The following is a 22,631-nucleotide window of genomic DNA, read 5'->3' as shown; positions in this document are numbered from 1 at the left end:
TGCAGGTTGCTAGGCAAAGGGGGGAGAAAGGCGGGAGATGTGGAGTTGTGGACGTGGTCAAGACCGGTTAATTGTTGGCGGGTAAGGTGATGTCAAAGTCAACTGCGCGGTTCCAGACGGGACCAATTTAATCATTGCTGATCCCCACCCAGGAACCTCGTAGCTGCAAGATAACGATCAAATTGCAAGATCCTCTATCTGCCTTGGATGTGCATAGTGGCCGCATGCGTACATGACATGTGAGGGACACATTGTATCAGCAACAAAGCATGCACGACCACTGACAACATGATCCACGATGACAACCTCGGCTCAGAGTGGGGGAATGAATCGATGAGACTCATAAAACTACCTGACCTTCTGATACCCGTGCACCACTTCCTGATCCTAATCTGTGCTCCCCGGCCTGCGCATACAGATCGACAGGGATATGTCCTATGTAGTGTGTACTGTCCAAACATGTCCGGGTCAACGTTGTCAGCACTGGACGATGCATCAATTTTGGCCAAACCAGATCGGCCACTTACTCGCCAAATCCTCCCACATAGTAAATGTCGTCCACGTCCATCCTTGCCCAAACGGAAGTATGAGGTGATCCTACCGTGTCGGGCAACCACCATCGTGCATCGGGGTGATAGCGCGTGTAACATGAGGCGAGAGCATGAGATTCGGTTGGGGAGAGTTCAGGGAGAAGGGTGATATTCTGAGTTTGGAATACAGGCGGTAAGTAGTCGAATACAGTGACAAACAACCATTCAGTCTGCGGTAAGGAGACAAGACCACTCACTCCCATGAGGGCTACTCTGCCTTGACCCATAGGTGATCTTGCACCTTCGGGAGGCGTTGTTATTGTGTATGTAGCATAATGATGATCGGTGTGAAGGATGTTATTCGTCGACAACGATATTGGCAGAAGTAGGAAGGTCAGTGAAGGCGAGGGATGACATGGGGCATGGTACTGGATCACATACTTGTCAGCTCTGACTGCATGCCGGCTGAAGCTTAGCCCATCGCTCACCTCCATCAATGCAAATGGTCGTCCTGATCACCCCATCAGCGTGTATCCAGAAGCGCGAAGCCGTGAATGAACGTGCTAGCCTACTCACCAGCATGATCCGAAGCATGAGGGAACACACTGGCCATGGTGCCAGTCGTATACTTGTGCACCAGCCCCTTCGTGTTCACAGCTATTCAACCGATGAATTTACGACCTGTTGTCATTTACACAGACCGACGTACCTGCTTCCGCCAAGGTCTCCCGATGAGCCTGTGAGTTTGGGGGCACTACCATTCCTGCAGCGATAGACAAGAGAGACAGCAGAGCAGCGAGTCGGAACATGGTGAATGGCTGCTAGATGTGGATGAAGACACAACAGACAGACCATTCCATCGAATGTCTTGGCCGTCTGATGTCTTCTGCATATCAGATTATCTACCGTTCCCAGATCGGCCGGAAGATCAACCTCCACCTTCTCGCCACGTGAAGAAACCTCTGACCCTGAAGTCAACAAGGAAACAGCTGCCACAACCAGTCTTTCCTTTTCAATTCCCGAGGTTCCAACCAGCAACGCCACACGTCTTTCTCCAAAACTCCGCGAAACTCCGTCTACCATACCAACAATTCTCTACACTCTACCACTGTAACAGTTTCTGGGCTATGGTGGGGGGAGCGAATGTCAATCGATTGGTACGCAGTGGCTCGTCTCCTCTCTCTCCTTCCTTCGGGTTTTGGTGCAACAATCCAATTTGACCTTTGAATCGACACCCTTGTAGAGTCTCGCTTTTGCTTCTTCTTCTTCTTCATCCATCAACAAAACCCCGGAAAAAAGGAGAGGATAGTTTGCCCAACATGGTGAGTGTCTACGATATAGATCATTATAGCAGGATGGGACAGCATGAGGTCGGACGAGCAGAAGAGTACGGTGGGACGATTGAAGGTTCAGATGGAGTAGATTTGGGGGCAAGTCGGAAGAGGAGAGGCGAACAGATTGAGCACATCGAGGGTGGACATGATGAGCGGAGACTGGAGAACGAAGCAGTAGAACAAGAAGGCAGACCGCTGTCCCCATCCATGTTCTTGTTGCTGTCGTTTCTGGACATACACAGCAGATCAAGTCACTAAGAGTGTTTCCGCTACAAATAGGATCCCGAAGGCCCCGTCACCCTCCGAACCACCAAATTCATCTCCAACCGTCTCCTCAACAGACGTCAATTCGTCCTCACCGTCCTCCACCCCACCCGACCCAACGTCTCTCGATCCGAGCTCGGCGAGAAGCTCGCCGCCCTGTACAAGACCGAGAAAGACCGTGTCGTCGTCTTCGGCTTGAAGACCAAGTTCGGTGGTGGTTCTTCAACTGGTTTCGGTTTGATCTACGATGATGAGGAGAGTCAGAAGAAGTTTGAGCCCAAGCACAGACTCGTGAGAGTGAGTTGCGGTGTTTTCTTTCTTTGCGTGGAATGAGACGGGAATGCTTCGATGCCCCGATGCTCGGTGGTGCATGAGACTGTGTGGGAAGAAGTACTCCCACGGGGATAGCGATTGGTCCGATGTAGCATAGATGCTGACGAATTGTTTCTCTCCTTCAATCTCCTCTCATCAACATCATATAATTCCTTTTACACTCCACTCTTCTATTCGTTACACAAATCTCTGCGATCTTCCTTATCTGCAACCATACAAACCCGCTCCTCCCACACACAGAACGGTCTCGCCGAGAAGGTCGTCAAGGCTTCCAGGAAGCTCCGAAAGGAGAGGAAGAACCGATCAAAGAAGGTGCGTCGCCCATCCCCTCATCACTAATCACATATCACTGACGTTCGCTATGTAATTAGGTTCGAGGAGTTGCTAAGAGCAAGGCTGGTGAGGCTGCCAAGAAGAAGTAATCGGATAAACGATCTGCATGACAAGCTTTCGGGTCGGTCAGTGATGGAGGTTTTCCTGGTTTCGGTCTATCTGGTGTAGCTGCATGGGATCTGTTTCTTCTATATGAGTAGGAGATGGATCTCAGGAGGGGATGTCACGCATGCTTTCATGATCGTGGCGCAAATGGGTGTGCAGTCCCGTCCAGATTTTGCACAGAGTGATGGTGATTGATCGGTGTGGGCTGACATGCTTGGCGGCGTCAACGAAACTGAGCCAGACTCTCATCACAACCATTATAACACTCTCTGCAATCCTTGAAAGGCTTACGTTGGGCTTGCTGAACATGCGGCTTATTACAGCGAGAATGGACACATTGCGTGCTGCTGATCTTCGAACATTGCGGTCTATCATACATTGTAGCAATACTGAAAACCACCATAATCCATAATGACCCAAATCAATCGTTAAATCCACAATCATTTCCACGTCACTATGTATGATCCTCGTAAAACGGGTCGTCCCGTCCAGACGTTCGCTCTTGATGCGTCTCCAAGTCAGACGAAACCTGACTACACAACCAACTTCTCCCTCTTGCCCCACTCCATAACATCTTTCGCACTAAGCAATTTCTCACCCTCCGGCTCTCCTCTCAGCCCCCTTCTCGTCTTCTTCCCAACCCCACCCAGATCATAGTCAACACTCCAACTCAAAACTTTCTCAACTTGTATTAACATGTTGTACGCCTTCTCGTTTTGCTCGTACACAATCGTCGCTTTGGTGCGTGATCGACGAGAGGTGGTCTGTGGAGGACGAGGTTTCCGTATGGATTTCGATTCTAGCATGTATCGAATAATGTAATGGAGCCACTAAGCGCATATCTCTGATCAGCTATGCCGCTATCATGTGTTGTAAAAGGAACAGGAACATCGGAAGGGACGTGAAGACTGTTACGACATACCAAGACATTGGTGAAGGGATGGAATTTTTCCCAATCATCATCAAGATGACCCCGCATAGCTCGGTACAGATCCCATTGAGCACCTTTACCCTCATACACCTCTTCTGGGACAGGAGTCCAGGTAGCACAGGACGAAGAGTCGGATTCCATGTTGAGGCGAGATAGGCCAAAGTCGATGATAGTGGCCTCCACACCCGTATATGTTGCATCGAGGTAGTGGCTTGATGCTTCGGCCTGTTCTGCATCAGGCGACGAGGTATACGATATGAGGACTTGCCCCTCGTGCAGGTCGCGATGCTAAAGATCAAGTCAGCTTGATGACGCAAAGACGGTCTACCTTAAGCTCGTAGCACAAGCGAGGACTATCAGAATCGGGAAAGGAGGAGTACACGACATGTCTGAAAGCCGCAGCATTGCTCACCTCAAAGTTGGTCCACTGTTCTGCCCTCGTGAGGCTAGCAACAACTTGCCAAAACACACCAGCTGCTTGTAGCCACCCTTTCGTCAGGTCAAACTTGAATGACTCGAGATCGACTCCAGCGTGGGAGAGGGCTATAAGACAGTATTTTTGAGATGAGGGGAGGTTGGCTAAGGGACAGAGATGTGTCAAACGCTGTGCTTGTGACGTAAAGGAGCTAATTGATGTAAATGTCGACTCACACGGTCGGACACTAGCTGATCCCAGAGTATGCTTGAACTCATCCCACTGTTCGAGCAACCCTGCAGGATACTCTCCCTCGACGATGTAAGCTCTGTATAGGAACATATGTTAGCGTCGACAAAATGTATCTCAACGCTTGTATCATTAAGTTACCCTTTGAAAGTCACGAATCCTCCACCGGGCACATTTCCCATTCGCTTTGTCACTTGGATCTCCCTTGCCACATCTTCGGGACTAGTGCAGTCAGGCAATGGTCCATCTATGATGTCATTGGCTTCGCCATCGAGCAGGGGAATGATCTTGAGAACAAGATCAACGCCACTTGACGCTGAGTCAGTAGTCGCAGTAGTGAGACCAAAGACTTCGGAGTAAGAGGCTTCACCGACTTTGCTGATTTCGGCGAATTTGGGCAAGTGTGAGGATTGCAAAAAGGTTGAGAAAGGGTGAACTGTAGAGGAGGTGCATTGTTGCACAAGCGAGGTCAACGGATGTTTCTCTTGAAGCGAAGTAGTCTTCTTGAGATTCCGACCTGCTGGTGCAAGACTGTCCTCAATTGTGACTCTCGACAACCTATCTGTCAGACCCTGGACCGACGGCTTCTTTGCACTTGATTTGAGAGGGATGACTACGCCTTCCAGTACGTCTCGACCCTTTCCCTCTGCGGTGGTCCTGGAGACACGATTGGGAGTAGCAGCAGGACTGTGCGGGACGATCACTGCTCGTCTTGCCACTCGTGGAACCTTGCGAGGCTTCAAGACTGTCTCAGGAGTAGGTGATCTTGAGGACACTCGTGATTCGACGAGATGTGAGGGCTTGAAAGTCTTGGCTGTGACCTGAGGGCCAGGGGTGGATGGGATATTGACGACGTCTTGGGATCGCTTTGACTGAAGTGGGGGTCGGGCTTTGATGACCGGCAAAGGTGAAGCGGACTGCTCGGTAGATCCAGAACGGATGTCGCTGTGGACGGAGATGATTTGCTGTCCCAGTGTGAGCTGACGCAACGAAGCAGATGCAATGAGAGGGAACAGTGAGATCACTCACAGTCTTTTTACGACCGTAGGTGGTCACCTGTCATCAGTGGTCACTTCAGTATACCTCTCGACATATTTGAAGAGTGTGCCAGCCTACCTTCTTTGTCTGTGGAATCACGAAAAACAGTCGCGTCAGCCTTCGGAGCGATGGCCGCGGGCGGCCCTTCGCATCACCCGTTGGACCATCTCACTCACTCTTCCACCAAGCGCAGACATGTCTGTCGATCCTTTCTCTCTGTGACTTACAAGCAAGAAAGTGCGACGGTATACGAGTCGAGATATGTAAAGGATGAGATGATGGTTGTTTACTTACTTCTGAGGGAGTGACAAAGTCCGGGTTGATTTTCCCACGTGGCGACGAGAGTGACTTTTCAGGGTGAAATCCGTCAACGTCTCTTTTCACTTGTTTATATCCCATCATCCCAATTCCATTCCATTCCCGTTCTCATCTCATCATCATCTTCGCATCTCAACGATAATACACATATCCTCATCTCATCTTCTCTCATTAGCCCTCTATCCCCTCTCGACTTCTTGGTGGACAGATCTCATCTATACAGAGGTCCATCACCATGTCCTCCTTCACCTCCCAGGATATACCATCGTTGGGCCATTACGCTTTCAACCTTCGAGATGGGCTGAGAAAAGCCGCCAGATCCACTCTCCAGGAGTTGGAAGACAACATCGCAAGGACAGGATACGAATGGCTGGATGGGTACATGGAACAGATCCTGAATCGCGAGTCGAGGTGGGTCGAGACTGTCATCGAAACAGATCAATATTGCCGAAGCATTCGACAGCTGTATACACGAATCGTGCATTTGAAAGCTGGCTAATCCGTTGAAACGTTTCCAGAGCGCCAATCACAGAGCTCATGAAGACTCCTTCGAGGACACAAACTGTCAAGAAGACCCGAGCGACAACCGCAGCAGCTAAAGACCGAACAGATAAAGTGAAAGGGTTGAACGCACGCATGGCCCTGAGTCCAGTGGGCAACAAGCAATCCGTAAGTCACCTGTGCAAAAAAATCCCTGGTGACTAAATGGCCGTACTTTGACAGTCACGCGCTCCTCTTTCGCCCCTTGGATCTCGGTCTCTCAACGCGCAAGCTTCCCCGAATCTCCTTGCCGCTCCCAAGGCCTCGCCTGCGAAGGTCAAAGCCGACAAGTCTAGTGCAGTCAAGGCCCAGGCTAGCAAGCCTAAGAGCAAGAAGGGCAGATCAAAGAAGGCCGTCGAAGGGGATGAGGATATACCGCCGCAAACTCAAGACAAAGAGAGCGCGCCAGCCTCACATCGGTCATCTTCCTCCGCATCCAGTAAAGATAAGATAGAGGTCGAGACCGTCAAGGAGAAATCGAGATCGGCCAGATCCAAAAAGGAGAAGGTTAAGGCAGTTCCATCGCCTGAGAACATGGATGTGGATGTCAACGAGGATAAAGACACGCTAGAAGCTGCAATTAATGTTGTGGACGACGAGGAATCGGCCGCTCCCACCCTATCCATACCGACGACAGGCACTGTCAAAGATCTATCCATGATTGTCGAGGGCGAAGAAGACAGCCGATCCACCTCAATCAGGTCCAACGTAGTAGACCAACCCGCTCGACAACCCGATGACCGGAATTCTTCAGAAGGAAAGGACAGTGAAAAGTCAACCGAGGGTAAAGAGGAAAAGGCTACTCTCAATGGGACAATCGCACGACCCGATGGTGGAGACCATCCTCGTGATATCGCTTTTTCTACAGTACAGAGCCAGCCGCAACTGGAGCCCGCCATTTCAACTCCTGCCCTTCCTCCTGCCCCGCTTCCAGCGAATACTGCTCCGCTTCCTGTGCGCCAAGTGCGATCGTCCTGGCTCAGCAAGGCACTTGGCACTGGCACAGTCCCTATCAACCTCACCGAGCCGAATCCTACGGCCCGGAAATCGTACGCTGCCCCGACTCAGAACAGGCAGAGCACGGCCATGGACTTCACCGGTCTTAGGAAGAGCTTGGCGCCTATTGGTGGATTGAAAAGGAAGTCGGATGAGGGTATGGAGTCGGATTCGGATGAGGAAGAGAAGCGTCCCGACAAAGTAGGAAAATTTTCAGGCGAGCCCCCGATCAAGCCTATGGCCGAGCTATCTCACACTACTCACATGCCATCGCGCACACCTGGACCAGTGCCTCGACCTCTGTTGCCAACGAAGACCCCCTCGTTTGGTACTGCCAGTACAATACATCCCGATTCTCAAGGTCGATCTACCAATCTTTCCACCGAACAGCAACGTTCCGACATCCACAAGGTCACCAAAGCTCTTGACGAGTTGCGCGAGAAGACAGCGGCGAAGGAGCTAGCCAAGCAGAAGGCAGCCCTTGCAGCCAGTACTGGCCCTGCCCGCATGCCTCAGGCAAAGAGTACAGGTACTGGCTTTTTGCGCGGCTTGGGTAGCCTCGGTGCAGGATTGTTAGGGTTGGGGAATTCGGCTGAGGAGGAAGCGGAGAGATTAGCTAGAGAATTGGAAGAGGAACGACTGGCGGAACAAGAACTCGAGAAATTGATGCGCGAAGCTACGAAGCCAGAAACAGAAGCTGCGCTTCAACAAAAGGTCGTTGAAGAGAAAACAAAAGATGAGCAACCCGTCCGTTCTACAACGCCCGATATCTCGCCTGTCCACTCTGTTGAACAGCAACCTTTATCCCCTGAAGAGGAGGAAGAGATGATTGAGGAGCAATCCATTATGGAAGACCTCATCGCAGTCGATCTTCCTGCCCCGGCACCAGCGCCATTCTCTCGTCAGACAGTCGTCCTTCAAGAACCAGGATCTACTACTCCGACTGGTACTCCAACTCGTCCTATCGCAGTACACGTTAAGGCTTCTGCTCTTCCCCCTCGCAGCGAAAACCATGTCCACGAGCCGTCTGTAGCAAGTCAGAAGGAAGCCCATATTCAGCAGCATGAGGCTGAACCTCAAGAGATGCGACCGGACTCGAAGAAGTCACGTGCGCCCAGTGTGGATGACGACGAGGAGATGGAGGAGGAGGAGGAGCGGGAAGAGCATCTTGAATACCCAAAGGGGACAGCACTTGTCCCCACCAAGTCTGTTCGAAGCGAGGACGAGCACAAGGTAAGTTCGGAGCGAGCAATAATTACGACACATTTTGATGATCGTGCGATAGACTCATCGAAAACTCCCATCATCGTCGAGCTCTGTTAGCCTGCTCGCAGCATCAACCGCCTCACAATCAGCGAACAGCACACTTGGTCAAGCTGCCATCATGGCTGCAAAAGCATTGGGTGTCAAGCCTCCAAGTGGAACCGTGAAAAGTCTACAGCTGGCCGCCGCAGCCGCGAAGAAGGTAAGCTGGATGACGCCAGATTGGCTGAGCATCAATGGAACTGATTTCTGGGTACAGGAGCAAGCCGCCGCAGATCGAAAAGCCATAATGAAAGATCAAGCCGACCATCGCAAGCAGCTTCTCGCCAAAAAGAAGGCCGAGGAAGAACGGGTTCGGGCGGAGGAAGAGAGGAAGTCGAAGATTGCCGAGATCGAAGAGAAACGTAAGATCAGAGCGGAGCATGAGAAGCGGAAGAAGGAACGGGATGAACGTCTGGCAGCAATAGCCAAAGAGAAAGCCGCAAAGGAAGAAAGGGAGGCCGCGGCCGCCCGAGCTAAGGTGAGCATTCATTCCATTCCAGAACTCAATTGGCTCTTGCTGACGCATCTGATCAATGGTTGCAGCAAGCTGAAGAGGATGCCGCGAGAAAGAGAAAGCTTGCAGCTGCTCTCAGCAAGTCTCAAAACGGGAATGGCTCGTCTATCAAGCGGCCTCCCGGTCAAGGTCTCCAGCAGTCTCAGACAACCCAGAAAGGGAATGAGCCTTTCCGACCCTCCAAGCAGATTTCCCTGTCAGGTTCTACGCAAAGTTCAGCTCAGCCCCAAAAGCTGGGTCCTTCTGTATTCCGAACGGCCGACGCAGCTCAACACACCCAGACGCAGAACTCGACTATATCCTTGGTCACGCAGAACCAAAATCAAGCTCAGCACAACGCGGAGCGTAAAGCGTTGGGCCCTCCTAGCAGACCTTCGGCTATGGCCAATCATCCTTACCCTCAGCCCATGAGACAGTCTACTGCCGTCCATCAAGCTCAAGGACAAGCGTCGGCTGTCTTGCAGCAAAGTCGTGTGGCTTTGCAGTCTCATTTGGAGGAGAAGGCCACGCTGATCCAGTCGGAGGACATTGTTTTGCCCGATATTGCCTCCGAGTGAGTGTCGTGTTCATCCGAATGCGTCATAGTCTTCGGCGCCTCAACAAGCTGTTCCCATTGATTCAGTGCTGAGTGGAGGCTGACGGCATCTTCGATACAGATACTCTGATTCGGACGATGAAGATCGTACGAAAGACTTTGAGCGACCACAATGGGCTGAATCTCCTGAACTTCGACACGCCCTCGAGGCTCAAGCTCATCGAAACCCCGACGAGCTGTTCGGACCCATCAAACCTTTGAACATGGAAGAATTGTTCAAGGTGAGAACTGGCAAATTCAGGGCGAGGACCAGTTCTGCCAATTGGAGTAAAGGAGATGGATTGACGAGGGCTGAAGAGGTGGAATATGCCAAGAGAATGGGGTTCAAGGCTAGTGGTGCGGCAGGTGCCAGCGGGAGTGGAAATGTGTTTTAATGAAATGGAGATATATACTACCAGTGGAGAAGAGGCGCAGAGGATAGTTGTCTGTTCTCCGATTCATTTGCGTTCTCGCATAGTTCAGGTCTTGCTTCTTGTCGAACGTACCATCTTTACGAGTAATGTCACGATTTTGAGCATCGTCAAGAGGCTTTAGGGTTGTGGCGGACTCCGACAGTACAGGTCGTTTTTTTTGGCAGAGAGCCGTCATAACCAACTGAACTATCTCGATACATGTAATTGATCTATTCCAGTCCCCACTTGGATGGGTAATGGCGGATATCGCGTGTCGTCGTCGACTGGATACAAGCCAGAAGACCTTTGAACGTGGAAATGGTCTTATAGTGGATACGGATGGGATGAGGAGATTGTCGCTTTGGGTCAGTAAGATGATCTGTTACAGCACGAGTTCATGTCACATATATCCAACCATTACAACCATGTTCGATTTCCAGTAGTACAGTTGCCCTCAACCGTCCCTTCCTTCTCGAGCAAGAGCAAGAGCAAGAGCAAGAGCATCGCGGCAACCGAAGTAATACGATGATCAGCCCCTTCCGCAAATACAACCGGCGTTCTTCCTCTCCCACTCTCTCTCCCAAGGATAAGCCCCCGCAAACCAATACAACCCCTCCGTCTCCTTTCCCTTTTCCTTCTCTGTAACGTCATGGTTCGGGGACGGACTCTGATTCTCTACTGTAAAAGAGACAGAGACGGTCTCCTCTTCTTCTTCCCACTTCCAACCCTCATCCCTGATGGGACGAATATCTGTCCAGCTCTGCGGGAAGAGTTTTTCGTCCTTTTGGTTCATCGTCCAGCCAATGATGATGATGACCATGAGTAATCCGCATAATGAGAAGAGGTCGTGATGATATAGAGTCAAGGGGAGATAGAGGAGGAAGAAGATGAGAGTACTGAGGGTACTGATCATCTCGGCGTAGATGAATTTTTGATCGGCACTGAAGTGGCGGAATAGCAAGGCGTCGATGTCAGTAAGGTGAATTGTCTAGGGAGAGAATGTGGGCGTACGATGACAGGAGCAGATGGCGGATGATGGGGGGGAAAGACTCATGCACCGCTTTCACTCACACCTTGACGTCAGTCTTTAAAGACTTTGTCGCACCTCGATACATCAACCCGCCAACCAAGAGCCCGCAGATCATAATTGTTGTCACGACATCAGAATGATTGTCCACCGTACTGTGAATGACGAGCCAAGTTGATGGTTAACGCCGTCGTATGACTGTGTGGTCATGCCTGAAGGATGATTTTTTTGTTCCCGAAACTCACCCGTATAAGGAGCAAGTTTTTCGCCATGTCGAGCGGATGATCGAGATGAAGCTGCTGAAGAGCCAGATCGCGACTGCAAAGATTCTGAAGAAGGCGATGATCAGCTGTTGAGCGTCATCACCGTGGAGTGCAAGAGACAACGTTTGGGACTCACAAATGTGTAACATTCTTACCCCCTCGTACGAAGAGGGAGAAGATACTGTCCTCGGCGGAAGTGACCGTAGCGACGGTGGCGTGAAAGCTGATGTTGTTCATGATGGTCGTATATACGAACAGTGTCAAAGTTGGATAATGGTCTGCCTGAGACGATAGGTACGGTGGTTTGACGAGGTTGATACGTGGAAAGGGTCGAACGATGCAGTCGACTGTGGTGAACGATGAAGAATGGAGAATGAACGTATGATCTCCTAACTCTTCATAGCTAATAAATAGGCAAAGGAAAAGAAAGGGCGAGATTGGAACGAGAAATGAATGAAAGTAACAAAAATGACCATGCCACTCTCAGATGTAAACAAACGAATAGGGGGTTAGGGGGTTTTGCTAACGGATCTATCTCTGCCGAGACAAAATCTAACCTTGTAGGCGTCATCACGTGTAAAAGAGGGGACAACTGGTAGCAAAGTGCAAATGTGTGATTCGCTCCCCAACGGTGAGTTGCCTGGAAAGAAAGAGCGGATGGGGTTGGGAGAAAGTATACAACATACTGCATAAGACGTAAAATGACAAAGTGTGAAGTCATACCAGATCCCCGTCAAAGACCACTTCTCAACAAATTTTGTCGCTCTCGCACAAATTCTGTAATGGCCGGTTTTGTCTGCGGTTCGATGAACAGCAACTTCTGTCCTGGTACCGCCAGTTGTAACGCCGCATTCGCTTTCGCCTCGGCTTCTGTGTCGTCAAACAATTCTTTACTGAAAAATTCAAACATGACAGCTGATCGAGATTTATTCACGAAGATCAGCCTCGGCTGCAGGGTTTGATATACTTGGCACGAATGAAAATTAGGCTCACTCTCTTCCGTCTTCAACCTATTTCTTTCCTTGTCCCAAAGGTGTAGTTGATCGACGATTGTGGGGTGCAATAATGGCGGTGGCGAGTTGTACATTTGTGGATGAGCGTGACTTGACAGGTACGCGATGATCTGATATGCTGAGATACCCTTCTCCATGGCAGCTTTGACGTTTTTACGATCGAGTTTGCCGACTACCAAATTGGGGTATCTGATTCGGATGTCCACGAACAGGTTTAAAATAGCTATCTCGAGCTCGTTGGCTGCGGATACAAAGGTCAGATCAAGATTTCGCATAGAGCACTTCCAAAATGTGAAGCCGTTACTCACAGGTATACGCGTAGATCTTGTAATTCGTCTCAAGAATCAGGAACCGTTTCTCATCCGCTGATTGAGATTGAGTGGCACTGGCATCGCCAGAACATAGCGATGTTGCAAGATGGGTAGGGAAGAACTGGTCGCTCTCCTCCGCTGGCTTGTATATAAAACCGTACTGCGCCAGGTCATTCAATGCGCTTTGAGCATCAGGGAAAGATTGTGAGGCCGAATAGTCCTATTGGCTATCGGTCAGTATCATACACAGCTTCACACTTGGGGTTTCTCACTGACTTGACCAAGTTGCATACATCCCAAGGAGAAGAACATCGACAATGTCTCTGCAGATCTCTCGGAGTTCGCCTAAGATCTGGCATCAGTCCTGGGTATTGATTGCACAACAGCAGATTATGAGCCCACCTCCTTTGCGGTCAGATAGTACATCAATATCTCCCATAGCTGTGTTTGTCGGTCTTCAAGTAAGAATTGGAAACCCTTTGAAGTGATCGTTAGTCGCACGAGATGCGGATTACGTCCAGTTGGGTCGGCACTTTACGGTCGTCAGTCGACACTCTGCGAAACGAACGTCTTGATGCTCACGGATCTGTCATAAGTCCGCTATCGTGCAAGAGCTGTAGGACTTCCTGCTGCGGTCTCGTTGTCGTAAAGCCTGTCCCTAGGCCTGACGACACCATATATTTTAGGATAGACTAGATGCTCATCAGCATTGAAATAAGGGCATTGGGGCTTACTTCGAATGTATCCTCTCCATATGCTATGAGCTCCTCTTCACTCGGTATTTCATCATTCGGATCTCGATCAAATGGTACACCGAACGAGTTGGACGTCCCCCTGTTTCAGCATGTCGTCAACCTCTGCTCATCGACTCGACAGGTCGCTATGAAAAGGACTCACAGCCCTGTCAAAGCATTCCGCAAACCACGCTTGAATGAGTCATTCAGAGGCCATTGCATCTTATTCTTCTTGTGAATCATGGGATGCAATATCTTTCGATTCAGAGCCGGTCTCATTATCTCATCGAGTCTGCGATCAAACCACTCTTGGCTCAGCTCAATCTTTCGGACTCGATCATGGAGCAACACAAAAGCTGGTAGTTATGGTGAAAAAGACGTACTCTACGAGAGGACATTGTACATCTTTCTGTAAGAATTGCTTGACGTCGGTCGTGCGTATTGTGCCATGTGCCCAGAGGTGATGCAGGATGATATGTCGACATACAGGCGGTAACAGTCTGTGACAGGATGACGGTCAACTGAGGTGTCTGGACTTGTGGACGAAGTGACAGCTGATGACTCACCTCAGGATACACAAGCATACCGCTTCGGATCGATACAGTTCTTCGAAATAGGATTGATGCTGATTGTCGAGGAAAGCATCGAGAGCCGCCGTAGGTGAGGTGGCGGTCTGGGCAGGGTCATCCTTCTTGGGATGGGAGAAGGATGGCTGCACCATTGGGGAGGCTGCTGGAAAGTCGCAAGAGAGTAGCTGTACGGATGTCGGGACTCGAATGGCTGTGATGATGGTGTCCGGTAAGGTGTTGATATGGCCACGGTATGACTGCTTGTGCATATCTCGTGTCGATGCTTCGATGCTGCGATGCTGCTGCTTCTCTCAACGTCAGTCGGTGATGATATCATCACTTTTGAACGACAAACAAATTGTGTGCGAGTAAAAGTGGATCAGCTGTTTACAATCGAGCATTCTCTCGCTGTCATCTTGCCTCCCGGACAGTAGCCATTACAGCTGCTCACAAAGACATACGTCAGATAACCTTGCATACGGCGGCGAGTGACACGTAAGAAATTGATCACGATGCCAGCCCTTCCAGACCTATCTGGTCGACAATCACTGTTCCTCACAGCCTTCGCAACAGCCATCGCCACAACCTCGGTCATACTCTCCTATCAAGCTCTGCGACGCGAACACAAGACCGAGAAGCTGAAGAAACAGGTAGGGGAAGACGTGGAAGAGTGGGAGAGGAGTAGAGCGGGGAGTGGTCTGGGCAGTCCGGATGAGAGGGTCGAGCAGCTTGTTGGTGGGAAGAGGGAGAAGGAGTGGAGAAAGGGAGAGTTTGACGAGAGTCTGATCAGAGAGCAAGTGAGCAAAGTTTCCCGAGACTCAAGACCTTGTCCAGCATCCATTCTGCGTGGCTGATTCAGCTTCTTCATCGATCAACTCTGATTTCCTAGCTCACACGGAATTACAATTTCCTCGGAGAAGAGTCGATGGAAAAAGTACGACATTCTTATGTCGTCGTCGTGGGCTGTGGAGGGGTAGGAAGTTGGTGTGCTCTGATGCTTCTACGAAGGTGAGCAATGGGTGCTGTACTACGTCTTACTTGCAGCTGACGGGCTGACCGTTTGACCTATCGCAGTGGTGTGGGACGGATACTCTTGATCGACGTGAGTACGCGATACATCGACCTTCGGCAACTGAAGGACCCGAGCTAAATCCATATATGTACAGTTCGATCTTACTACACTCTCATCGCTCAATCGACATGCCTCTGCCACCCTCGAAGACGTTGGAACGCCCAAAGTCATTGCCGTGCAAAAGTACCTGAAGAAAATAGCTCCTTGGGCACAGTACGTATCTTGTCACATATCTCATTGCTGGCAAATCCCTACGAGTGCCCTCAGCGCTTAGTTCTTCGCGATCTTTGATGTTGAAAGGTGGCTGTCTCGCTAACTTGATCACTTTTCACCCAGAATCGATGTTCACATTGGTCTTTGGCGAAAAGGAGAAGGTGAACAATGGCTCGAGGGGGCCGACTGGGTAGTCGACGCCATCGATAACATCGAGACCAAGGCGGAACTCTTGACCCATTGCCACCAAGCTGGAATCAAGGTTTTCTCCAGCATGGGTTCGGGTGCGAAACGTGATCCAACGAGAGTCCAGATCGCGTAAGTTCTGGTGGTGGTTGTCTGAGCGAGTATGTAATCGAGCTGATACGTGTTGATATTGACGAACAGAGATATCTCGGCGACCTACGAGGATCCGCTGGCTAGATCTGTAAGGAGGAGATTGAGGATCAACGGTGTCGCATCGGGTATCCCGTGAGTGATTGTGGCCACTTTCATTTTCATTCCCATCGCTCGGCATAGCTCCCTGTCGATGCTTTGAGCGTTATCGTAAACTCCAGTCCGAAATACAGCTTACAGAGTTGGATCTATCAGTGTTGTGTATTCCACGGAAACGCCTTCAGACGTCAAACTCCTTCCATTGCCCGAAGAAGAGTTCGCTAAAGGGTCCGTCCGGGAACTACAAGCCTTTGACGATTTCCGAGTCCGGATCATGCCCGTTCTCGGACCCTTACCCGCGATATTCGGACTGAACATCGCCACCTACATCCTCCTCTCTCTTGCCGAGAAACCCCTGACGGATTATCTGGAAATCAAGAATCGTCGTAAAGTATACCAATCGCTCGAGAGGGATTTGGCCAAGAGGGAAACTCGATTCCGAGGAGAGATACTTCAGGTCAAACTTCCTGTCACTTATGATGATATAGGGTTCGTCTTCGATGAGCTGTATCATGGTAGAAATAGTTTCAATCCGAGAGAGGTTCTGCAGAAGGCGAATGTGATTAGATGGGATAGAAACAAGGAGTTGGCGGAAGATAATATGGTGGTCATGAATAATAAGGATGTGGAGAGACATGTGAAGGAATGTCTGGAAGGTGGAAAATCAGTGGAGGAAGTCTGGAAAAAGGAGGATGTGGAATTCGTCAAGAGGAAATCGGAAGAGGCAAGGAAGACCATGGCTTGGAGGAGGGGATGAGGGGGCAGAGTGGGTACTTGTAGGAAGAGGACCCGTGGACGATCTACTCGGATGACGGATGGCAAGGAGTGCAGCAGCGGTCTAGGCGGATGATCGCACGGGTGATCCGTCCAAACTTATAATGTTCCACTAGGACAAACACACCTCCATGCATTTTGAGTTTCACCAACTGTGGGAACCTGCCTTGACCCATTACTGTATCGCAAAGGAGCCCACCCCTTTCCCTCATCGATATCCCCATTCGCCTCTCCCGTCAGCACTATCATCCCCTTCCTCATCCTCACTCCAATCTTCATCACTCTCACCGCCTCCACCTCTGTACCCTTCCATATCCTCATCGGCATCTTCGTCCTCTGGATAATCGTTCCGATAATAGTCTTCGTCGTTCGAGTCTTCGTCTGCTTCGTCTTCGGGCTCGGAACCGGATATCGATGAAGGCGGCGAGATGTCCTCGAATCCGAGTCTGGTGAGAATATGTCAGCGAGGACTGAGAAGGCGTGGAAGGCAGGCATTTGCCAAAGCACCTACAGCTCGCCGATGGTCACTCCGTCCCCTGCACCCATATCCAGAGGTGCGGATCCTCGATTGTCTCGATAATACAGATCGTATACCCATTCCTCCTCTGCAGTTTTCACAGGTTTTTCTTTCGCTTGGGATTTCTCCACTACACGACGGGAGCATGTCAGCTACAACTTTTGAAAGCTCGCTTTGAACGCAGTGGAAGCATGGAATGGCGGTGCCAGCAAATGGTAGTGGTGGGGTATGGAGAAGGCGACCGATCCTCACGTACACCTCAGGTACTCCTCCAACATGGGCAAGAACGCAGCCATCTCCTTTTCTTCCTCTGGATTCGACGGCTTTTCCATCATTTGGCGTGATGAACTCGGATTGGCGACCGCTTGAGCATCCACGAATACTAAAGGCGAAGGACCGGCTTCCGTTCTGCGACGCGATTAGCTTCGTAAATCAATTTCGCCACAGACGGGATTGACGAGACGACATTTCATAGCACAAGGACGACCACTCACTCGGCTGTTGTGAGTACTCTTGGAGGCATCATCGACTTTGTCCGTGGACTTGGAGGCGGTACCACTCGATATTGTGTTTGGGTTGTTTGTGAACCGCCCGTAGCTCGCAAAGGAGACTGTACTCGTCCTAATGCTTTCGATGTAGACGCTGATTCAGACTGCAGAGGTGGGGATTGTATCGGTGATTGCGCAGATATAGGCGGGAGAGTGGGAGCCGGATGAGGGGGGGACGGTAATGATTTGGACAATTGCGTAGGACTTTGACTCGGTATCTGACCATTGGGGATGAATGGAGAAGACTTCTGGCTCGAAGAGAGTAGATCTTGTATACGGGTCTGTGAGAGAAGTCATGGTGTCAGCCAAGATCTTCGCAAACACAGGCGGTCCGACGAGATGGATATTTCAGCTGATTTTAACGTTCTTGTCCATCCCTCACGACTGCTCCTCCTCAAAGGCGGCTCTCTCGGCCTTCCGACCGGGTGACCCGTGATTCATGACGACCTTGTCTGATCACCCTGCCCTCGTTCAGGCTCGCACGACTTCACGATCTTCTACCGGCTTGTCATCGTCCGACTGACCTTTAACACCTCTCCTTCTTCTCCCTTCCCTACCCATGTCCCCGGCACAGTCTCCGCGAGTCTGAACACTCCTCTTGGTCTTCCGGATATATCGCGTCTTCGCTTCGCTCTTTGTCGAGGTTCGGAATCTTGAATGACTGCAAGAGGCGAAGAGTGAAGAGGTCAATAAGCCTATTGATACATTCCGAATGAGAAGGGTTTGCAGGGAGGGAAGCGGAGTGAAGAGAGGGGGAGAGAGAGAGAGAGAGAGAGAGAGAGAGAGAGAGAGAGAGAGAGAGAGAGAGAGAGAGAGAGGGGGAAGCACACAAATGGTGGAACGTCCAGATCTAGGTCTTGAAAAGCGATCAATGGACATACCCAACGAAGATAGAGGAGCTTCAGTGGCCTTCCTCTTGATTCTCAAAACGGTATAAGCTCCAGACGGTCCGGCGATGGGAAGTTCTCCAGCATCAGCGGGGGGCAGAGGATATGTGCTCATTTCGGGTCTATGTCTATCGTGTCGTATGCCGGTGGAGAGCGTGGTGGTGAACGTGGAACGTGTACTATTGTCGATTGATCGGCAAAGGTAAGGTATTGCTCGCTGATCAAGTCGAGGTGCGAAGACCGTCTGCTCGAGAGCCAAGTCGTGAGGTCGATATCAAGGTATATGAGGCGGACCTGAGTTGAATGTCCACGATCAAGCTCTTTGCTTACAATGCGTAAGGCGGGGACGGATAGTGTGATCAGAGACCAGTCTGTGTGGTAGTCATGAATCTGAGAAGGAGACAGAGAAGAATGAACTTGCAACTGTGAACTTTTGCATCGTTGTACTCGTACTGTGGTTCTCGAGTGCGGACTGTTTAGAAAAGTGGAGGATATCCGAATCCTGACTTCTGACGTCTCGAGCCGTTCATTTCGTTCTCATCAATTGTGGACTCAACCATCGTCTTTCTGATCACAACTGACCAGATTTTGGTAAACTTCATCGCCAGCTCTGTGAGCCGCTGCCAGCTGCAGGGTATCCATTCCTGACCATAGCAAATAGCACAGGGTAAGAAAGGGGATAACTTCGACTTTCACCAACGTCATGTCCCTCACCACTTCATCCAAGATGTTCGTACTTCGCACAGTACTCGGTTGCGCCATCAACAATCCCCATGTCAGATCCGGATCCTGTACGGCCGCATATACCAGTGATCACTCATCGCATACTTCGTCTCTCGGAACGAGCTCGAGTATCAAAGTTCACCCGAACCCCTATCGCACCTATCATCGAAGCCCCGTCTCCGACCAACAACGAGACATCACGACGCCCATATCCATATCCAAATCCACCCCCACCCCTATCCCTACCCCAATTCAACTAGATCGTCCAACCCTCCACCGTCTCCACCATCTCTCCGCGCTGAATCCTCCTCCTCCAGACTCAATCGAAGAAAAGCAACTGCTCTCCGACCTGTCTGATCTGATATCACTCATGGACCAAGTCAAGTCCGTTCGACTTCCCACATCTCATGAAGAACGGGGCAGACTATTAGGTCAAGGTGTGGGACAAGTCAAGATAGATGAGGGTGTGTTTGATAGGCTGAACGCTATATCTTCTCCTGAGAAGCATGGGGAAGCAGAGGTGCAGGGGAACGAACTTCGAGATGAAGATTGTAATGAAGAGGGTCAGACTGAGGAAACGTCAGGAAAGGAGTTGTTGAATTGGGCAACGACGAGAGTTGGTGATTTCTATTCATCGAAATTAGCACAGAAGTGATGTACATGTACTCGTTGCCATCCCTGCTCGGTTTTGTCCATCCATGGTCACTGAATGTCAGGCGCAAGTCCTGCCACCCAGCTCAGGCTCTATCCGAGCTCAAGTTCAAACTCCCTTCACTGGTCATCCTGTGCATCGACAACCGCGATCTACTGTGGTAGAGTACAATCCCATCCCCGCTCGCTGGATGAGAACCACTGGGAGAATCGTACGAGCCGCTATCCTGACTAATCGAGAAAAGTTGAGACTTCCTTCTACTCAAAGCTTGATCTCAGGACTATAGAAACCCTCTGACCGTCTAGTGGTCAGTCGATACTGGTCGAGTATGCGAACATCATTATCTCCTCGGTTTGTGCCGAGCATCGTCCTACAACCAGGGACTCAAGCGAGTTGCCAAAATGACTTGTCTACCTAGTCCGTGAGAAGGGCCTCGTCTAGGAATAACGAACGCATTCGCACGTTCAAGTCGCAGTGTGCGAGTAACTAGTCTGACGACTATCGAAGTCCACTTCTTGCCTCGTCCAGAATGATCATCTGATCAATCTCATCTCTCTCACGGAGAGACAAGACACACTGCGTGTCTCACCGACCGTATCGGGTCGGACTCACGTCCTCCTCGCCATTTAGGCCGAGGAGCTCAAGGTGGAAGGGAGGACCGAAGCCTCTCCTACCACCGATACCCTGATTGCTCTACCCCCTTCGTCCTCCCCAGACTCTTTCCTCTTCACCCCGTTTGCGAGAGCCCCGAGCGAGTCTTTACAGTCGTCGACGATCGCCCCCGCGAGTTTCATGCCTTCGTACAAGCCGTGTTCCGCGCCAATAGGATAGGTGTACGTTTTCAGTGCGAGTAGGGAAGGACCATCTGCCGGTGAGAGCTCGAGCTGGATGACAGGGGTGTCTTAGCACGGATGTTCCACATGCTGAACAGAGCAGCAAACGGGAAGACGTCGAAATCGCAACGACTTGCGCAGTATGCAGAGACGGTGACGGATGGAGACTCACCAGGGATATGAGGTCGTCGAGCATGTGAGCTTGACCGACTAGCATACCAGCAAAAGCTTCGCAACCGATATGCACAACATGGACGTGGAAGTGATCTATGCAGGACGAAGGTGTACTGATTAGCTCTTGTGCCGCCGCGGTAGTGGTCCAACAGCTAAGGATACACTTACAGTACGACGGCTGATAGTGAACGAACAGTCTGAGCTTGTCGCTGGTCACGCCGTATTTCTGCTTGACGACATTGGCGACTTCCCTCCTGATCGAGTCGAGAAGGGGCAGATGTTCCCGAGCGAGGTCCCGAAGACTTCTGATGGAGCGGGTCTGGACCAGAACGGTGAGGTACTGTTTCCATTTGAAGTGTGTCATTCATGTCGAGGCGGGAAAGAAGATTGGTGTCAGGTACAAATTGGAATGGCAAGCGAGTGGGGAATGTGTTCAAAATCAAAGCAGACGTCAGCTTCTCTACGTGGTGGCTGTCATCGTCTTAAGCTGGATAACTCACCAGTGCAGACATCGAAGTCTGATCCCACTTGAGATCAGGTAGGATTACGAAGCCCTCTGCGCCTTCTTTGCGATACAGGACTCGGTCTGCCTCTTTACGTCCTTCGAGGATGGCATAGACCCTGTGTGCGGGTCAGTGTCAGCCACACCTGAAGAAACGACCCAGTATTGATGCTTGGGGCGACAGCCCTCGCCAGGTGTCAATTCACAGATCTCCAAACGAGAACACTGTGGTCGATGATGACCAACGCTGAACATGTGTTCCGCCTCCTTCGGTTCCCCTCACTACGTCCAATTCATCTCGCAGAATCCAGTCTCACTAGACTATATCGAGCCCGTCTTCCAGATTAAGAGAGAATGAGACCCACCATCCCAGCCTCGATTCATCAAACCCCTCAATATACCTGATCACAACGCTCTCATACACCTCCTTGGTCTCACGAACGATGAATCGTTCCTGGACCGAGTATTTCTTGATGTGCGTCTCGCTCGCGGGACAGATGACCTTGATTGTGAGGTCGGGTAGGGAGAGGTGGTCGTTGAACCATGCGTGGGCGGAGAAGTACTGGGGGTGAAAAAGGGTGGGGTTAGCTTGGGTTAAAGGTTCAAACGAAGCGGAGCTGGTGCTGAGAAGGAAGGAGTGTGAGGGTGAGTAAGAACGTGAGTGGAAGTGAGAGTGAGAGTAGGAGTGAAAGTGAGAGTGAAAAAGAGTGAGAGTGGGAGTATAAGTCAGAAGTGAGACTGAAAGCGAGAGACAGCGTATGAGAGGTCGGAGTGACGAATGACTACCGCCAAAACTAAGAGAGAAGACCACAAATCTCTCATCTCTCATCCCTCATCCTTGAAAACAAACGTCCCTAGACATACCGGCTGATTCTCCAGAAACGTTTCCACCCTCCCCAATCCCTCCTTGATGATCTCCCCCGCCTTCTCCAGCGGCACCACGCTCCTCTGTAGATGGACGATCGCACTGTCGTCCTGTAAAGTACCGAGGAGGTAGATCGAGCCCGTGAGTGAGGATTGGGACAAGGTCCGGAGGGGGATGAATGAGGACAGAGTGGAGAGTGTCAGAGAGATGTTGGAGAGATGAGAGGATCGTGTTGATGGACTGGGAGGGGCAGGGGTTGGGGTCGGGTCGGCCATTGTGGATGGAAAGGACGGAAAGGACGATCACGAGGGAGGAGGACTCGATTTG

At 50.8% G+C, this 22,631-nt stretch overlaps 9 protein-coding genes across 9 annotated transcripts; 4 read left to right on the top strand and 5 right to left on the bottom strand.

Moving 5' to 3' along the window:
- Positions 1 to 340: 340 nt before the first annotated feature.
- Positions 341 to 1,339, bottom strand: IAR55_003085 (uncharacterized protein; the record flags this gene model as incomplete). The annotated part of the gene is made up of 6 exons (XM_066946195.1): positions 341 to 449; positions 528 to 703; positions 788 to 958; positions 1,019 to 1,041; positions 1,107 to 1,187; positions 1,240 to 1,339. 6 exons carry the CDS (start codon positions 1,337 to 1,339, stop codon positions 341 to 343), a joined length of 660 nt encoding a protein of 219 aa, XP_066803696.1.
- Positions 1,340 to 1,849: 510 nt separating this feature from the next.
- Positions 1,850 to 2,883, top strand: IAR55_003084 (40S ribosomal protein eS24; the record flags this gene model as incomplete). The annotated part of the gene is made up of 4 exons (XM_066946194.1): positions 1,850 to 1,852; positions 2,144 to 2,425; positions 2,702 to 2,773; positions 2,833 to 2,883. 4 exons carry the CDS (start codon positions 1,850 to 1,852, stop codon positions 2,881 to 2,883), a joined length of 408 nt encoding a protein of 135 aa, XP_066803695.1.
- Positions 2,884 to 3,432: 549 nt separating this feature from the next.
- Positions 3,433 to 5,729, bottom strand: IAR55_003083 (uncharacterized protein; the record flags this gene model as incomplete). Its single annotated transcript, XM_066946193.1, has 8 exons — positions 3,433 to 3,729; positions 3,822 to 4,118; positions 4,243 to 4,409; positions 4,482 to 4,573; positions 4,636 to 5,459; positions 5,524 to 5,550; positions 5,611 to 5,619; positions 5,709 to 5,729. The coding sequence occupies 8 exons, from the start codon at positions 5,727 to 5,729 to the stop codon at positions 3,433 to 3,435; spliced, it is 1,734 nt and encodes a 577-aa protein (XP_066803694.1).
- Positions 5,730 to 6,085: 356 nt separating this feature from the next.
- On the top strand, positions 6,086 to 10,174 carry IAR55_003082 (uncharacterized protein; the record flags this gene model as incomplete). The annotated part of the gene is made up of 7 exons (XM_066946192.1): positions 6,086 to 6,261; positions 6,369 to 6,519; positions 6,574 to 8,619; positions 8,672 to 8,851; positions 8,909 to 9,169; positions 9,235 to 9,758; positions 9,862 to 10,174. 7 exons carry the CDS (start codon positions 6,086 to 6,088, stop codon positions 10,172 to 10,174), a joined length of 3,651 nt encoding a protein of 1,216 aa, XP_066803693.1.
- Positions 10,175 to 12,215: 2,041 nt separating this feature from the next.
- On the bottom strand, positions 12,216 to 14,261 carry IAR55_003081 (uncharacterized protein; the record flags this gene model as incomplete). Its single annotated transcript, XM_066946191.1, has 10 exons — positions 12,216 to 12,397; positions 12,476 to 12,736; positions 12,804 to 13,026; positions 13,083 to 13,151; positions 13,209 to 13,338; positions 13,389 to 13,498; positions 13,541 to 13,640; positions 13,704 to 13,832; positions 13,924 to 14,040; positions 14,107 to 14,261. The coding sequence occupies 10 exons, from the start codon at positions 14,259 to 14,261 to the stop codon at positions 12,216 to 12,218; spliced, it is 1,476 nt and encodes a 491-aa protein (XP_066803692.1).
- Positions 14,262 to 14,621: 360 nt separating this feature from the next.
- IAR55_003080 (uncharacterized protein) lies at positions 14,622 to 16,586 on the top strand (the record flags this gene model as incomplete). Its single annotated transcript, XM_066946190.1, has 7 exons — positions 14,622 to 14,906; positions 14,999 to 15,117; positions 15,184 to 15,211; positions 15,276 to 15,394; positions 15,518 to 15,712; positions 15,782 to 15,865; positions 15,986 to 16,586. 7 exons carry the CDS (start codon positions 14,622 to 14,624, stop codon positions 16,584 to 16,586), a joined length of 1,431 nt encoding a protein of 476 aa, XP_066803691.1.
- Positions 16,587 to 16,811: 225 nt separating this feature from the next.
- IAR55_003079 (uncharacterized protein) lies at positions 16,812 to 18,670 on the bottom strand (the record flags this gene model as incomplete). Its single annotated transcript, XM_066946189.1, has 6 exons — positions 16,812 to 17,049; positions 17,115 to 17,250; positions 17,377 to 17,528; positions 17,615 to 17,949; positions 18,193 to 18,329; positions 18,550 to 18,670. 6 exons carry the CDS (start codon positions 18,668 to 18,670, stop codon positions 16,812 to 16,814), a joined length of 1,119 nt encoding a protein of 372 aa, XP_066803690.1.
- Positions 18,671 to 19,282: 612 nt separating this feature from the next.
- On the top strand, positions 19,283 to 19,933 carry IAR55_003078 (uncharacterized protein; the record flags this gene model as incomplete). The annotated part of the gene is made up of 1 exon (XM_066946188.1): positions 19,283 to 19,933. One exon carries the CDS (start codon positions 19,283 to 19,285, stop codon positions 19,931 to 19,933), a length of 651 nt encoding a protein of 216 aa, XP_066803689.1.
- A 623-nt stretch (positions 19,934 to 20,556) lies between these two features.
- IAR55_003077 (uncharacterized protein) lies at positions 20,557 to 22,579 on the bottom strand (the record flags this gene model as incomplete). The annotated part of the gene is made up of 6 exons (XM_066946187.1): positions 20,557 to 20,814; positions 20,936 to 21,030; positions 21,106 to 21,277; positions 21,438 to 21,558; positions 21,805 to 22,001; positions 22,304 to 22,579. The coding sequence occupies 6 exons, from the start codon at positions 22,577 to 22,579 to the stop codon at positions 20,557 to 20,559; spliced, it is 1,119 nt and encodes a 372-aa protein (XP_066803688.1).
- Positions 22,580 to 22,631: the final 52 nt, after the last annotated feature.

The sequence above is a fragment of the Kwoniella newhampshirensis genome, chromosome 5 (genome assembly GCF_039105145.1).
Source record: "Kwoniella newhampshirensis strain CBS 13917 chromosome 5, whole genome shotgun sequence".
In the NCBI taxonomy this organism is placed as follows: Eukaryota; Fungi; Basidiomycota; class Tremellomycetes; order Tremellales; family Cryptococcaceae; genus Kwoniella; species Kwoniella newhampshirensis.
Note: the sequence above shows the minus strand (reverse complement) of the source record. Positions and strands in the feature narration are given on the sequence as shown.